Source organism: Hibiscus syriacus, unplaced genomic scaffold, assembly GCF_006381635.1.
Source record: "Hibiscus syriacus cultivar Baekdansim isolate YM2019G1 unplaced genomic scaffold, ASM638163v2 tig00110403_pilon, whole genome shotgun sequence".
Lineage (NCBI taxonomy): Eukaryota > Viridiplantae > Streptophyta > Magnoliopsida > Malvales > Malvaceae > Hibiscus > Hibiscus syriacus.
The window spans coordinates 385,673-403,659 of NW_024062723.1; the positions used below are offsets into that span (position 1 = coordinate 385,673).

General features: G+C 35.9%; 1 protein-coding gene across 1 annotated transcript; it reads left to right on the forward strand.

The window, feature by feature from the left end:
- Window positions 1–13,781: 13,781 nt before the first annotated feature.
- LOC120123745 (ethylene receptor) lies at window positions 13,782–17,965 on the forward strand. Its single transcript, XM_039142567.1, has 7 exons — window positions 13,782–13,870; window positions 14,842–15,788; window positions 16,003–16,371; window positions 16,459–16,725; window positions 16,807–16,934; window positions 17,040–17,237; window positions 17,448–17,965. The coding sequence occupies exons 2-7, from the start codon at window positions 14,883–14,885 to the stop codon at window positions 17,803–17,805; spliced, it is 2,226 nt and encodes a 741-aa protein (XP_038998498.1). The 5' UTR covers window positions 13,782–13,870; window positions 14,842–14,882; the 3' UTR covers window positions 17,806–17,965.
- Window positions 17,966–17,987: the final 22 nt, after the last annotated feature.

Genomic DNA, 17,987 nt, shown 5'->3' on the forward strand with positions numbered 1-17,987 from the left:
CAGCGAAGTGGAAACTATAAGCCTATATAAGCCTATATAAAACATGTTCAAAAACCCAATTTGGGGTGGGAAATGCCAATAAGCTGTTTTTTTTAAATAAAAGCACATGAACATAATAATTTTAAATAAAAGAAGTATTAGTGTTCTCAAGATATATATCTTTGATTGAAAATTTTATCAATCTTGAATGGCTCAATTGCAACTTGTAAATGAATGGTAGTATTTGTTACGTTTTAGATGAATTAATTTTTAATAAATCCGGAGTGAATACAAGAAAGTATATCTTCAGAGACTCTTAACCATTTGACAATAAACGATCATATTCCTGACATATATGATGTTCGAACTCAAAGGATAATAACAAGTCCATTAACCCTTGAAATCGTTCAGTTCGTGCTTGTAGGATCATACTAGTAATAGTTGATGGTGTTTAAATAACACAGCCTTTTAGTGTCTCCATTGGTGATAGAAGAATATCCTCCCAACGAATAATTCAAATTAAAACTATTACACCAACAGACTTTACCTGAAAAAACGTCCAACTGCCAACTAACATTTACCTTTTGTGTTATCCTTAATCAATAATATACCAAATAATTAATTTTTTTATATACCCACTAATGTTTAGCCTATGGGTTTCAATAAAAACATCTAGATAAATTATTTTAACAAAGTGAATCAACTTCACATATTTTAACACATGTACACTACAATAATTAGACATTTGCATATGCGTGCCTCAGTTATTTACCATATTTTTGTTTATGTGACCTAAATATGAGATGGGATTAACATTAATGAAAGGCAGCTGCATTGATGATTGGTCTTGAATACGGCCCCATATGAGAGGGGAGTGTTGAATTAAGGCACATGGAGGGCACATTGTTTGGCAGCTGAAGGAGAGGTGGGTGGCTACCCAAAACAAAATTGGCGGGTGCTACTTTGTGCTGTGTTTTGTAGCATTGCATTAAATGGGGGACGGTTTTAATAAGAAAAAGAAACGTTCATTTTGTTTTTGTTGCACACATATAGATACACGATGCATTAAAGGTAAAAGACTTGTAAAATGATAATTAAACGATCTTAATCAATGTCCATAAACATGGATGAAGTAGTTAATATGGTTTTAGATCATTCTCTCAGTTTTGGCCGAGAGATTTATAACGAACTTTAATATTGTTATTAGATGTAAAATCATGATGACTATTTGTAAAATGATAATTTCAATAAATATGATCGTTTGATTGAAATATTTATGCTATGATAGATGATATGAACCTATCATAGGTTAAGTCAAAGTGTCATGATTTCTCGAGAGATATAAACCCTCTTGTAACCTATGTCTAGAGATTGAGTACAAATAATATTTTGTATGAATTAACTTGCCTCAGTAGTTAAAAAAATCATTGTTGTTTCTAGAAGTCACTGGTTTGAGTATCAAGGATTATATTAAGGTGATTGAGTGTTCACTATCAAATGATTGAAAGTATTTAGAACGGATACTATTTTGTATTTTAATAGATATGACTGATTGATTGAAGATTATATATCATTTGATCGATTTTTAAAAAAAATATTTTTTTTCATAAAATAAATCAAACAATAGTAAAAAAAAGCCGATTAGGGTTTGGCTTCCTCCCTCTCCTTTATAGGTCATGAACGGGATTTTTATAGAGAGTGTTGTTGATCGAGGATAAAGATTAGGGGTGGGTATAGGCCGGATTTTTGGGTCCACTCGACCCGATAACAAAGAATCTTCCACTCGAAACTTGACCCGATCCGACCAAAACAAGATTCCATTGGACCAGACTTGACCCGACCCGAAATAATAAAAAAATATTATTTGTATTCAATAAAAACAGTGACTTAATTGAAAAAAAATAATACATAGTGGGGTATTATTATAATTATTCATAAATATATAAGGTAAAATTATATATTTTGTGGGTTGGGTCGGGTATTTTTCTCCTTAAATCCGAACATCTCATTTAAAAAAACGAATTAACCCGACCCGACCCCGAATTAAAAAAAACCTACCCGATTAAGTCGGGTTGAGTCGAAACCTGTCGAGTTCGGGTTCCATGCCCATCTCTAATAAAGATGGATAAATGTTAGCAAATAACGTGACAACAGTTGAAGATGGAAACGACATAGTTTATGAGAAAAGAGAATTTTATCGAATATATTTTCTAGTTAATCTAGGTCTAATTCAGATCAGAGATTGTCTGAATTATAATCTGAGCTTGATAGCCATAAATTAAGACTTAAGTCTCTGTTTTAAGCCATAAATTAAGACTAATTAGGTCTCGAAGATGCATAAACCAAAATAAATACAACCAGTCTAACTTTAAAACTAAATTTAACTTATAAAATATTTTTTAAGATGCCAAACTTCCCGATGTTTTTCTAAAAAAAATCACCGGTGATCGGTATATTTACCGATCTAACATCGATCAGATTATATTTCTCGATCTAACACCCGTAGCAGTAAAGCGCGCCTCATGTACCGCGCTATACGCTGATTTGGCACCACGTGGATATAGCGCGCCCCCTGATCCGCGCTATACCTAATTATCTGACACATGGGGTATAGCGTGGTGCAAGGGGCGCGCTATACCCCTAAATACCCGTCCGTCCACATTCCAATCCTCCCTATAAATATCCCCATCCTTAATCATTTTTATCACACCAAATTCTCTCAATTTCTCATAAATACTCTCTCTCTTTAAGATATATTTTATAATATTTTTAATATTATGTATTTAATTTATTTAAGTATTTTACTTTATTTAATATTTTAGTAATATAATTCTTTTACAGATATATAATGGAAGGTAGTCTACTTCGCTCGGATGGAAATCATATATCTCTACACTTTGGTGATACGGTAACATTTTAACGTTTTAATTTAATTTAAATTATTAGTAATAATTAGTTTATTTATTTAATGCATGATTATTAGATTAAAAATTAAATATCTCGACACTTTGTTGATACAGTAACATTTTAACGTTTTAATTTAAATTATTAGTAATAAATAGTTGATTTATTTAATGGATGATTATTAGATTAAAAATTAATTTTTGTAATTATTTATTTTTAGGAGAAGGATCGTGTATTAGATCCTTTTATTAGGAATCTTAAGTTAGTGATACTCAGCCGTGTCTTGCCGTATTTAGTAGAGGCTGGATTCAGTTACATAGGTAGATATCAGGGTCACTGTAAGATAGAGCCAAACCTGATTTATGCCTTAGTAGAGCGGTGGAGGCCGGAGACCCATATATTCCATCTTCCGTGCGGAGAGTGCACGATCACGCTTGATGATGTTTCTATGCACCTGGGGCTTCCGGTGGATGGAGATGTGATATCGGGGATAACTTCCGGTTCTTGGACTACTTTGTGTCGGGATAGTCTAGGACGTGTCCCGAAAAATTTTATCGAAGGTATGATACCGTTAAATTGGTTAGATGCCAATTTTCGGGAGTTGAGCGCAGACGCCTCTGAGGATGAGGTTAAGATATATGCACGGGCATGCATACTGCAGCTGATAGGAGGGTTGTTGATGCCAGACAAATCGCGCAACCTAGTTCACTGCATGTGGTTACGACATCTTAGCGACTTTCGTCTCGCCGGATCATTCAGTTGGGGCTCGACAGTTTTGGCTTTGCTGTACAGGAGATGTGTGGAGCCACTGACTACAGGCGTAATGCTATCGACGGATGTCTCCTGCTGCTGCAGTCTTGGGCATGATATCGATTGCCCTTTTTATGTCCTGTTGTGAAGAACTCATTCGTATTTCCACTACTTCTGAGGTAATTATAAAACTGATTTTGTATATTAATAATTTAATACAACGTATAATAAATTTTTTTCCTTGAATAGGTGGTCTATTGATAGGAAAAATCACCAGGAGCTACCTGATGATTTAGAAAAAAAATAGGGTGCTAATAGATCAGAAGACTGGCACACAGGTATGAATTTTAATGTTTAAAAATCGATTTTAGATTATAGTTATATAATTAGATTATTATTTTGATAAAAAATATATATTATTTGTTTTAGTTTGAATGGGTGCCATATTCTACTGATGATGTGAGGGCGGTAATCCCACCTGAGTTGAGGGGTCCATTAGATGTTTGGATGGCGATGGTCCCTCTGATCTGTTATGCGACCGTCGAGTGGCACTCCACTGATCGTGTGCTCCGACAGTTTGGTTGTTTTCAACCAATTCCGAAAGCACCTCGCAATATGGATGAGTTGCATAGCTTAGATAGACGCGGTAAGACAGATACAGATTGGCTAGTGAGACATCATGAGTGGGTCGTGTTGTGGGATGACCGACATCGGCGCATTCCACGTAGAGAGCCCATTTTTACTGACTTCTTGATGTATACTGAGGATTATTATGAGTGGTTCAATAGTAACGGGAAACCGTTTCTACTTCCCGAGGACGCACGAGGGCAGACCTTTCCACGACGTCGACAGAGATGTTCACCGACACCTCTCCATCGTCCCCCGACTTGTGGACGGAGAGCAGGTGCTTCCGGTTCATCCTCAACTGCACCAGCAGGACCTTCACAGCAACTACCGCAACCATTTATGATGTCGCATCCATATATGATGCCGTCATCACCTTTCCATTACCAGATGTCGCTACCGTCTTCACCTGGTTTTATGACCCCCCCGCCGCCGCCGTCACAGATGACCCCTCCTGGAGGTTATTATGGGTCTATTTTTGCAGATCTGACTTAGGGTTCATATTTTGGATATTTGGCGGGTTCAACCTCATCACCCAAGGCCGCAACACATACACCTCCTGTACAGTTTTCACACTCAGCGATGTCTGGGTTTTCCCAGTTTTTGCAGGCCAATAGGATAGTCAGTCATACACCTCCAGGGTCCTTATTCTATGGAGGTGCTTCATCGTCATCAGCTCCTCATCAACCTAATGTATCTGCTCAGGACGACGACGACGACGATGGTGGTGATGATGATGATGACAGCGAGGAGTCAGAACCAGTGATACGAAGAAATCTTCCTCGAGACCGACAACCACCGCCCTGCGGAACACATTCGCATCGCAGGCATTGATAGATTTTTTTTATTATATTTGTATTTACTTTATTTTGTTAAATTGTAATTTTTTTTATTTCTCATTTAATACTTTATTTTGTTAAATTTGTTGGACTTTTTTTAATGTATTTCAGTTAATTTTGTTTATTTCCATTTAATATCTGCTATTGTAATTTGGTTATCATTTACCATTTAATACTTATTGTAAGTTTGTTGTATTTAAAATTATATTCAAATACCAATTTGGTTATCATTAACTTGAAGTAAATGCAAATTAAAGTACAAGAATTATTATTTGATAAACAAATACATCATTTCCTCATCAATTGTTACTTGATGACAATAGAAGTGGACATGTTTTTCTCGTGTGCCCTGGGTTTCTACAATGCCCACATCTTCTGTCTTGTCTAGATCTTTCTCGAATATCCATATCGCAATGAATTCGATTGGATTTTGAACGACCACGCTCCCTCAATAAACTCTGATTTGGTACAATCGGAAGCTAATCTTGAACCTCATCAGGGTCTTTATCACTACTTATGGGGGAAAACTCAAATTCATATACCTTAAAAACTTCAGATAGTGGGTATACGGGATCCACAAAATGGTTATAGTTTTGACGTGTGTGCGAGCAAGCTGCTATCACATGAGAGCATGGATACTTCAGAGCTTGAAAAAACCCGCAGTCGCACGTTCTGTCCCTTAGATTTACTCTTAACGACACAACTTCAATCCCTTGAAGAGGTCGCGGTAACTCTGTGACACGAAACATTTCATGCCTTCTAGAGAAGATTGTTATAGACATTCTATTTGATATAACACTTTTTTCTGTATATCTACAACTAATCTAGGGTGATAGACATGACCGCCTTGCATTCAGGTTTGAGCTTGTCCCCCGAGCTTCGCAAAAAGCACCCCCAAACGAAAATATATAGTTTTTACCAAAGCCACTACAGGTAAGTGACGTGCACCCTTTAAGGTTGAATTGATTGTTTCAGCCAAGTTGGTCGTCATATGTCCATATCGATATCCACCATCATATGCGTTCGTCCACATTTCTTTATCGATGAGGCTGATGTAATCGTATCCTTCCTCGTTCTTCGTCCACAAATCTTGAAGCATTGATTCAAATGCTCGAGGAAGTAGTTCGTAACCTGATCAAAAAATGTATAACTTACTAACTTGCTTTCTTTGCAAAATTAAAATGATCAAAAAATGTATAACTTACTAACTTGCTTTCACTTACCATACGCACAATTAATTATCGCTCATCATTCTTCTTGTACCTTCCATGATAGTTCGCAGCAATGTGTCTGAGACAATACCTATGTTGGACAAAGGGTGGTTGCCACATTGGACCCAAAGACTCCATCGCTACTTTGATCCCAGCTCCGCGATCTGAAATGAAACAGATGTTTTCCCTCGTGATAACATGTGCACGTAAATTTCGGAGGAAAAAACCCCAAGAATATGTATCTTCTCCTTCCATAAGAGCAAAAACAACTGGAAGAATGTTGTGATTGCCATCTTGGACAACTGCCAATAATAAAACTTGCTTGTATTTTCCATACAAGAAAGTCCCGTCGATCTGGACCACAGGCTTGCAGTATTTGGCAGCATTAACTGTAACACCCCAACCCGTACCCGACCCGAATACGAGTCCGAGGTGTCACATTGACTTTTAAAACCTTGACACTTAAAGAAAATCCCCGGGAAATTTAAAAAAAAACTTTGTTTAAAACAAAATACTTTAATTTACATAGAAGAAACTATAAAATACAAACTCGATCAGAGTGCTCATAATTAACGACTTATTACATGCCAACACTCTATACACAACAAAATACATACTTTGTCGATTACTTCTGATCTGATCTTCTAGTAGTGATACTGTCGTTGCCACTTCTATTACTGCTCTTCTTGTTTCTTGGTACCTACGTGTAAATCACTTACACGCTAAGTCATAGACTTAGTGAGACAATAAATGAACATGTAACAATAGATTCATAAATATGCATTCTTACCATTTGATCATGACATTTCAATATGCATATATATATATTTCATGACATATATATATAATCATGTCATGCACACGTGAAACTTACCTTCTTGTATCACTTTCACTATAATTTATCTTTCAATTGTATTGCCCATGTATATTATTGAGAATAGAGGTATGTGAGTACATTGAGGTTGTGCACCAATGCTGTCACCACAGCTCGTATAAATTCCCTCATGGGGCACCGAACATTTGTTCAATATTCGTCCAGAAGAACTGCTATATATGCCCCGTAGGACCACTACGTCCCGAAGTACTACGTCCCGAAGGACTACAATACCCTTGACTCTTGGCATGCCAACTATACCTATAGCTCTCGTATCATATACTATGGGCATTTACGATGAATACTTTTCTCATCAATTGTTCTTTCTTTTCTGTCACATACCACATGTATGTGTAACCATGTATTTCATATCATATCACATGTATCACGTATTGCATATTCATATATCATTTCATATATTCACATAACTTATCTTATTTCACATTGGTCATGTCTCATAGCATATATCACATATGCATATAATCATGTTTATCATATCATATATCTTATGTTTTATGCTCTTATGTTTATACATATCATGTAACATATATAATAACCTATACTCATTTCATGTATTCATGCACATATAAGAATCACAAATTAAATAACATTTTAGGAGTCACTTCTTACCATAGTAACTCCATCACTGGCTCATCGCAAGTCAATGTCCGTTCAATAATATAAGTACAATTAAAATTGCACTCACCTTAGCCTTGTTTTCTTTGATTCGATCCTAATCCTTTGATTATTCCGGAACTTGTTTATACTCAATATCTACATAAATATAACATTTCAAAACAACTATCAGAAGCCTAAACCTTAAACTTGATGTTAACAACTTAAGCCAGATTAAAGAACCAAATTCTATTTTTCATTTAGGGGGAATAGATACCCCCTGGACATTCTGGAAATTTTCGTCCAAGAGGGGGAATCGATTCCCATTCATAGGATATCGGTTCCCTCTGCCTAGAAATTGTATTTTAATCCCGAAAATCATCAATTCTTCACTTAATTCTTCTATTTTAAACCCCTATCATGCCATTAAACTCAACTACCATTACTTAAACCAACTTATATCCATGAAAATCATCTATAACTTCAAAATCCTATCCTTCATATGAAATTCAAGAATCATACTCAAATTTAAATATGTTCTAAATACAATTCTAACACTTCATATTCCTTAATTATCATGATGATAAGTCAAATTTAACTTCAAATTCAACTTATTAACTATTTTCCATGATTTCATATAAAAACTCGTTTTCTTAAATCTCTTATAACTTCTTCATCTTTTGATTATAAGACAACTTAAGCTTTCCTTAAGCTTAGTTATCATCTAATGATCAAAACCTAACCTTTAATTTAACAAATAACCAACAAATCAGAAAACCCTTACCTTTGCCTAGCTTCCACGGTTGGGAGAAGAAGAAAGGAAGAAGAAAGAGTTTTCAGATAACTCTTTCCCCCATCCCACGTGATTCATTCATATAATTGGGGGAAAATATCTTTCATGCTAAATGACCATTTTGCCCTTTAATTCTTTGGATAATTTCTATAAACTTTTAGGAAATATTTCTGAACCAATCATTGAACTATTCAAATATCCAATTTAAATCACCAAAATCTGAAGTTTTACAATTTAGATGTTACATTAACGCACTGTGGGTAACTCCAAAAAACCCAGTAGAATTGGCATCGATCGCGAAGAACTCGATAATTATGGTATGCATAGGAGGTTTCAAAGTCCACAATTATCCAGGATTCAACGTCCGCACCAGCCTAAACCAACATGGAAGTTCGTTGTAAGATGCATCCCATTCGCCATGGAGTTTGACAATGGCATTTTGTTTTTCCAACCAAGCTTTTTTATAGGAGACATTGTACCCATCATGCGATTGTATAGCTGAAATCAACACTGCAACAGCTATATGAGAGCTTTCTTTTACCATGGGCATGATGGCTTGACATATCACTTCAGAGTCCAAGTTGGGATGATCTTGGTTAACCCCTCCAGCACAACATGTGTGAGGACCGTTGTATACTGTTAGTTCTCATATGTTGTTTTTCTTCTTCATTTTCGATACGCGAACCATCCAATTGCATCCGTTTTCGCGTCGGACACAGTAGCATACATATTTTTCGGTCGTCGATCGGTTGACTCTGGACTGAACAAAATTACGGATATTGTAATTTTTGATAGCCATCATCGCTTCTTCTTTGCTTGAAAACTCCATGCCTAAAGATAACTCATCATTATTTATTGATGAGTAATATCCATCGTTACCGAGATGAGGCATATCCGCAAATTTTGGCCCGTACATTGAACCATAATCAACTTCATACATGTGTGTAGGAGGGTCAGTTTGTGTCACATTTCCTGGTACTTCATCTACATCATCATCATCAGAGTTGAATTGCGGTGATTCTGGGTGAATGAATAGTCCAGTCTCAACACTATCCGCACCAGGCTCACGAAGCAGTTCTTCTGGTGGAGATGATGGTTCCTCCATGCTCTCCACATTTAGGTCGAAGAACCTACTATTTGCATGTCTTCCCCTTAAACTAGAAGGCATATCGACATTGAGATCGAAAAAGCTCGCAGTCGAATGCCTCCCACTGGAGCTTGAAGCCATCGTGTCAAAATGGAAACTGCACAGATGGTTGCGTCGATGGTATCTCCATATGGTCAAAGAAATTTGCAGATGAATGTCTTCCCCTTGAACTGGATGCGGTGTTTCCATACGGATTGTTCGTAGACCCACCTCGGTACATATCGTAAGGAGTTACGGATGAATGTCTCCCCATTATGACATTAAAATCATTACACATTACTGTAGTCGGACTGTCAACTTATTCAATCAGTCCATAGTGGGAGCTTAATGATTGACCCCGAATATCACGCACTTGAAAAAAATATGCATACATCTCAATAGCGGCGTCTGAATAATTACTTTAAGCTTCAACCATCATTTGAACATCATCATTGTTCGAAAGTTCAAACGATGTATAAGTTAATGGCAACAATGATGTTGGAAATCTGTACTGCAATGACGACATTCTTCTACTACTTCCAATATGAATCTTCCTCGAAATCTTCGTTATCAGCTCCTCAAGAGTTATGTTTCTCTTGAATGATATTTTAACACGCTCATTTGATACGAAAACAACGCCGGTTTCATCTTCTCGAATTTCACCATCATAATAAACAATACCTGAAAGTCGTGCCATTCTTTGAGTTTAAAAGTGCGACAATATTATATCTGCAAAAAAAAATAACTGAAACAAACCTGATTAAATAAATTATATATGAACGAAAATATAACACAATACATTTTTTACACATCAACGTAAATAATTTAAATAATATAATTTTATATTATTACCTGCACCGCAAAACTATTTCGACGTATGCTCCCGCTTTTCAATTTTACAAACATAAAAATTAATTGAAAATAATTAGTATAATATTTTTTCAAATAATGATAATAAATAAACAATAAGTATAATTAAAAAATTATAACAAAATTACCTTATAACGAAAAATCGCACGAACTTCTAAATCAAATATGAGAAGATTGCCAGAATTATTACTTGTTAACGGAATTATTGTATTAATTTATAAATTGAGAGGAGAGATGAGAGGAGATGTGAGAAACGTAACCGGAGGAGGGTATTTATAAACATATAAGGTGCGGGACCTGCATCGCGGCATACGTAATTATTATATAGCGCAGACCAGGGACCGTGTTAAATATAATTTTGGTACGGCGTATAGCGCGGCCCCTAATTCCGCGCTATACCCCTACGTGGCGTATAGCGCGCGCTATACCCTACGTGTAACCCAGTCAACGTATAGCACGGTACAGGGGGCGCGCTATACTCCACGTGGTGCCAAATCAACATATAGCGCGGTTCAGGGGTGCGCTTTACTGCTACGGGTGTTAGATCGGGAAATATAATCTGACCGGTGTTAGATCGATAAATATACCGATCACTGGTGATTTTTCGGAAAAAACACCAAACTTCCCGCATATTATATATAGTTATGCCATGGCAATATTAATCAAATTAAAACTCAAACTACTAATTTTAATTAAATTTTGGATAAACTACGTATTTAGTATCTAAACTATCATTTGATCCATTTTAGTACCTAAATTTTATTTTTTCAAAATCATACATAACGTTTAGTTTTCATTTCATTTTAGTACACCCGTTAAAAAATTAACACGTTTAGTACTTAAACTGTCATTTTTGGTCAGTTTTAGTACATAAATTTTCAATATTTTTCAAAAATTAACATTAATTTTTCAACATGTGTACTAAAATGAAGTAATAACTAAAATTTTTAATACTAGGTACTAAAATGAAACAAAAACTAAATGTTAAATATTATTATTTAAATTAAAATTAAAATACTAAAATAGATAATTTAGTTACTATAAACGTAGTTTACCGAATAATATTTTATTTTACCATGATACTCTCAACATGTGTCCAATCAACAACCGTCATTTCTGTTACTTGTAGGTCAAGTTCAATAGCCAATGGATGCCCATCATTATTGTCAACATTATTATTACCTTTAATTGTCACGTTTTAATCTCACAAAAGCAATAGAAAAAGAAAATCAAACAAGACAAATCCATCTTTTAACATTTTTCAACACCCAAGAAGCTGCCGCCAATGACACTAGGCCTTTCATCTATCGCCATGTAATCCCCATGTCGAGATATTCCTTTCCACCTGAATACGTGTCCGTCCATGCATCTCCAACCACACATCCATGGAGGCGTGTCCAAAATCCCAAAAGCCTTTGAGTTTTGACTCGGTGAATAAACTGACTCGTTCTGAGCCAGTCAACACATCACTGTTGCTTAGAACCAACCGCACTTCCATAGTTCATGCTCTTCGTTGAGATGTAATGTAATTTAAGATTCTTTGTCTAGATTCCTTCATGGCATTACCTAACTCACTGAGTTGTCAATTTTTATTTTTTATTTTTTCTGTTGATTTTTGTTGTTGGTGGTGGTGGGATGGAGCTCATGGAAATTTCTAATAAACAACAAATGGAAAAAGAAAAAAGGGTTTGGTCCAATCAACACTTTGTATTTGATTTACACTTTCCCACTAATATCAACTTTAATTTCCATAGTCCAATAAAATATATAAAAATGGATGGGTTTAAATAACTTAAAAGGCACGAACCAAATTCCCTAGTGATTAAAGGAATGATCTTAAATTCGAGCACCATCGAGCAGTGATTACAATAAAAATGACTGAGCGTTTATTTTTAAATAATTAAAAATATTTAAAATATATATTACTTTGTAATTATCTTAAACTATAACCCTGAAGGACAAACGCTTGCTTTTTTGTTTGAAGGATAAATTTGAATTTATAAAATTTTAGGGAAATTAACTCGAAGTAATAAAATTCTAAGAGGCGAAAACAAACTTTTAATAGAAAATATATAAAAAAATCTAAAATATATAATAATTATAAATTTTTAGAGGGCGACCATCCTACCACCCTTCACCTAGGTCCATCCTGGTTAACCCTAGACTTTAAACGAAACAATTTTTCTGTTTATTATATCTGTTTCATGATTTATATTCCATATATATATTCTTAGTAATATATTTTATAAAATTATAATAGAATTTATTAATAATTAAAATCATCTGTAAAAATATTACAATATTTTTCATTCATGAGCTAAAGGAGTTTGCATCAAGCATACGTGATTGACATAAACATGAATGAAACTATCACATACCAATAATTATTGATAGATTTGTTTGGTTCATGTTTGAATTTAGTTTTATGAGATATATTTATCTATATATAAAATTATTATTTAAATTTAAAAATGTGTATTTTTAATTAAATTAAGGTAATTACAACACAATATCTCTTATAAAGATTATAAATTATTTGACAATAAATGCATAAATACCTCCACAACACGCTGATACTTAAACTCAAAATCTCTAAGGACAACAATCATCACTTTAATCATCGCGTTAGCTTAATTCGTTTAAAAACGTGTTTTCTTTAACTCAAAGATACTAAAAAAGTTCATGTATTTTTATTTCACTTAAAGAAATTTAAGTTTATGTATATATTTATTATAAAAAATTTAACTATTTAATAATAAACGCTTAAATATTATATAATTTCTAAGGCTCAAACTTAGAATACCCGAAAATAAGAACAGTTACTTTGGCAGTTAAGATAAGATAGTTGATGCTCAAATTTTTATATATAAATAAGCATGACAAATAGTAATAAAACAATTTAAGAAACTAAAAACAAAAAAGGAAATAAAAGTTGCCATTCAATGCATTGCCAAGTGGGGAGATTAAAATAATCTAGAATTACCCGTCTGTCAAACTCAAACATAATCACCACCGTTCATCATGACCTCAGTGAGCGGGTCCCACATCAGCAATAAGTGGTAACCGTCTCTTGATCAGTTCGTCTATTACCAAAACAAAACTCACGGGCGGGTGACAGCATCATTATACCGCCCACTTCTTTCCGGTTTGTGTTTGCATTCTGACTTTTTTTTCCCACTCCCTTTCTACATAGGCAAGCTCCCGCATATATAGAGAGATCGTCAATTGCCGTCTTAACGGGAAAAAGGTTGCAATTAAGCTGCTAAAAAGACACAATTCAACAGGGTAATATTGATCTTCGGGTTCATTTTACTTGATTTCTTCCCATCTTTTTTTTTATACGGTTTTCAATTTTGGCTTCTTTTTGTGGGGCAGCTTATGGGGGAAATTTGATTTGATGTTTCAACTAGAAGTTCTACTTGATTGATTGATTTTTTGGGTAAGTTTCACGTTTTGGAAATTTGGGTCTTTTTCTTTGTAATCCAAAGCTGCCTTCTTGTCTCCCAAACCCACAATTTCTTCTCAGGTCAAGCTTTTACTTTCAGCTGTAAAGGAAATATTTTTTTAATGATTTGGGATTGGATATCATGGGTGGTTGAAATGGTCTTAAGAGTGTAACTTGTTTTGATTGTTTAATCTTTTTCATGGTTGTGGAACTTGGATATGTTTTTTGAAGTGTTACCGTTATTAGAGATTTGTATGAATTGTATATTCAAATGCCTTCTGCTAGTTTTTAGCTCTCAACATGTTTTGTGGATGGAACCCTTTTTGTTCCTTTTCGTTTTTTAGCTTGAAAACTTAATGTCTTGTTAGGTCTTGCGGGATCCAAGTAGTCAAGTGTCTTTCTCAATGTTGTAAATCATGCCTATTGGTCTATTCTTAACCGTTTATTGCACATAATCTTGTGTGCGCGTATAATATGTATATCTATACATACACTAGCATATATACAAACGCACTTCAAAACAGTACTCTCTCTTGTACTTTTATTGATCAGCTTAGGTTTTATTTAGATTTCTTGCTCGATTTCCGTTTCTTTTTCATTTATGCTTGAGGGTGTGCTTGGTTAGCAAGACATTGAGGAGGAAAGAATAGGAACAGAAAATGGGTAGGATTATGTGATGTATTGATGTTTGATGTGGCGTAAATATGATGAAATCTAGGGCATGTAAATTGTATATGCTTTATTCTATCTTCCTGTTATCTTGTAATCAAATGGATATGCGAATTGTTTATAGTCTACCTTTCTTCTTCAGATATATGAAGAACAAGTGAAAGGTTAGGTGGTTCAGTCAGAATGGATTCTTCTTGCAACTGCATAGAGCCACAATGGCCCCCGGATGATCTGTTGATGAAATATCAATATATTTCCGACTTCTTCATTGCACTTGCTTATTTTTCGATTCCTTTAGAGCTTATATATTTTGTCAAGAAATCTGCCGTGTTTCCATATAGATGGGTGATTGTGCAGTTTGGTGCCTTTATAGTACTTTGCGGAACAACGCATCTCATTAACTTGTGGACTTTTACATTGCATACAAGAACTGTGGCAATGGTGATGATGACTGCAAAGGTTTTTACTGCCGTGGTATCATGTGTAACTGCCTTGATGCTGGTTCATATTATTCCTGATTTATTGAGTGTTAAAACTAGAGAATTATTTCTGAAGAATAAGGCCGCGGAGCTTGATAGAGAAATGGGTCTGATTCGTACGCAAGAGGAAACAGGTCGACATGTTAGGATGCTCACTCATGAGATCAGAAGCACTTTGGATAGACATACGATACTGAAAACCACTTTAGTTGAATTGGGTCGAACATTGGCACTAGAAGAATGTGCCCTGTGGATGCCGACACGAACTGGGCTAGAGCTCCAACTTTCGTATACTCTTCGTCAACAAAATCCGGTTGGGTACACTGTACCAATCCATCTTCCTGTGATCAATCAAGTATTTAGTAGCAGTCATGCGGTGAAAATATCTCCTAATTGTCCGGTGGCAAGAATACGCCCTGCTGGGAAGTACATGCCTGGGGAGGTGGTTGCAGCTCGTGTCCCGCTCCTGCATCTCTCTAACTTTCATATTAACGATTGGCCGGAACTTTCAACAAAAAGATATGCTTTGATGGTTTTGATGCTGCCTTCAGATAGTGCAAGGCAATGGCATGTCCACGAGCTGGAGCTTGTTGAAGTAGTTGCTGATCAGGTATAATTTTTCTGTTCTACTTCTAAACTATATATTTTTTGCAACCTCTTCTCATTTGGACACCGTTATGGCGTTATTACACTAATCATTTATGGAATTTGGTTAGCCCTATCGTTTCCTGCTTTTAATAAGTATGCCTCTCAGATTGCTGTTTATGCTTCGGATATCAGCTTGCTAAAAGCACTTAATCTGTAAATTTGTATGATGAACACAGGTGGCTGTGGCTCTTTCGCATGCTGCAATTTTAGAGGAGTCAATGAGGGCTAGGGATCTTCTTATGGAGCAGAATGTTGCTCTTGATCTGGCCAGAAGAGAAGCAGAGATGGCAATCCGTGCTCGAAATGATTTTTTGGCTGTTTTGAATCATGAGATGAGAACCCCAATGCATGCAATTATCGCTCTATCTTCTTTGTTGCAAGAAACTGAGTTAACACCCGAACAACGTCTGATGGTTGAAACCATTCTTAAGAGTAGTAACCTTCTTTCTACTCTAATAAATGATGTGTTGGATCTTTCGAGGCTTGAAGATGGCAGCCTTCAACTAGACCTTGGAACTTTTAACCTTTATGTTGTATTCAGAGAGGTAGAATTTCATTTTCTGCTTCTGGAAACTTTTATAACTGTTGCTCGGTGTTTTTCATTCTAGTAACATGCATTTACTGTGTTTTAGGTTCTTAACTTGATCAAGCCCATTGCGTCGGTTAAAAAGCTTCATGTTTCATTAAACCTGGCTCCTGACTTACCCGAATATGCCATCGGTGATGAGATGCGCCTGATGCAAACGATTCTAAATGTTGTCGGTAATGCTGTGAAGTTTTCAAAGGATGGCAGTATTACAATCACGGCTTTTGTTGCAAAAGCAGAATTACTGAGTGATTCTCGAAACCCTGAATTTTTCCCTGTGCCTAGCGATAATCACTTTTATTTGCGTGTACAGGTTAGTTCCGTTGGTGCCAGTTGTAATTTTTTTAATCTTAGAGGTTGCTGATGTTTATGTTTTTTTTTGCTAATGATACAGGTGAAAGATTCAGGCATTGGGATTAGCCCACAAGATCTTCCCAAGTTATTTACCAAATTTGCTCAAAATCAATCAACAGCAACACAAAATTCTGGTGGCAGTGGATTAGGCCTTGCAATTTGCAAGAGGTATACACCTTTTTCCGAGTACTTCGCATCTTCCAACCCCTATACTGGTTTTTTGGTTTTTCAGCTATCCGCCTGATGTTTTACCCTTTTTAATTATGTGATCAGGTTTGTAAATCTCATGGAGGGACATATTTGGATCGAGAGTGAAGGTCTTGGTAAGGGATCTACTGCTATCTTCATGGTAAAACTCGGTATCCCAGAACGGTTGAATGAATCCAAACTTGCCTTCATGCCTAAAGTACCACCAAATCACGGTCCAACAGCTTTTCCTGGGCTTAAAGTTCTGGTTATGGATGAGAACGGGTCAGTTTCATTGTGTTCATGCTAATTCCTATTTATTTGATCAATATGTTTTTGACCATATCTCGCAGTTACCGGTAATAAGATATGTCGGATTCAAGTTGCTTGTTCAGTTACAAATTCTTTTCATGTATGCATATCCTATGCATTAGTGGTACTTCTTTCTTCGATGCCAAGTGAATATGAGCATTGAGTTGTTATGTTGTAATGCAGAGTTAGCCGGAAGGTGACCAAGGGGCTTCTTGTGCATCTTGGCTGTGATGTAACGATGGTGAGCTCGAGTGAGGAGTGTTTGCGTGTGGTTTCTAACGAGCACAAGGTTGTTTTCATGGACTTTTGTACTCCCGGTATGGATGGTTATGAAATCGCGATCCGCATGCACGAGAAGTTCACAAAACGCCACGAGAGGCCGATAATAGTAGCGCTCACTGGAAACACGGACAAGGTGACGAAGGAGAGCTGCATGAGGGTTGGTATGGATGGTGTTATATTGAAACCAGTTTCACTTGATAAAATGAGGAGTGTTTTATCGGATCTTCTGGAGCACCGAGTTCTTTTCGAGGCAATATAAACGGAGACGAGAGTTTCGGTTGACGGACCGATGATGGCGAAATCGGAGGCCATGGAAGAATTTCTCTTGGGTGGCGTACATAGCAGGCAAAAGCAGAGCATTTGAAAGGGAAATTTTTTTGTGGGGTTTCTTGTGCAAGCATGCAATGCAAAGGGGATTTCTCAATACTTTGTTTCAAGGAA

What these genes read in the sequence shown, in the direction of transcription:
- LOC120123745 (XM_039142567.1), top strand. Translation starts at nt 14,883, where the DNA reads ATGGATTCTTCTTGCAACTGCATAGAGCCACAATGGCCCCCGGATGAT. An exon ending in TTGAAGTAGTTGCTGATCAG is followed by an intron (nt 15,789 to 16,002) that starts GTATAATTTTTC and finishes TGATGAACACAG; the next exon opens with GTGGCTGTGGCTCTTTCGCA. An exon ending in CTGGTTATGGATGAGAACGG is followed by an intron (nt 17,238 to 17,447) that starts GTCAGTTTCATT and finishes GTTGTAATGCAG; the next exon opens with AGTTAGCCGGAAGGTGACCA.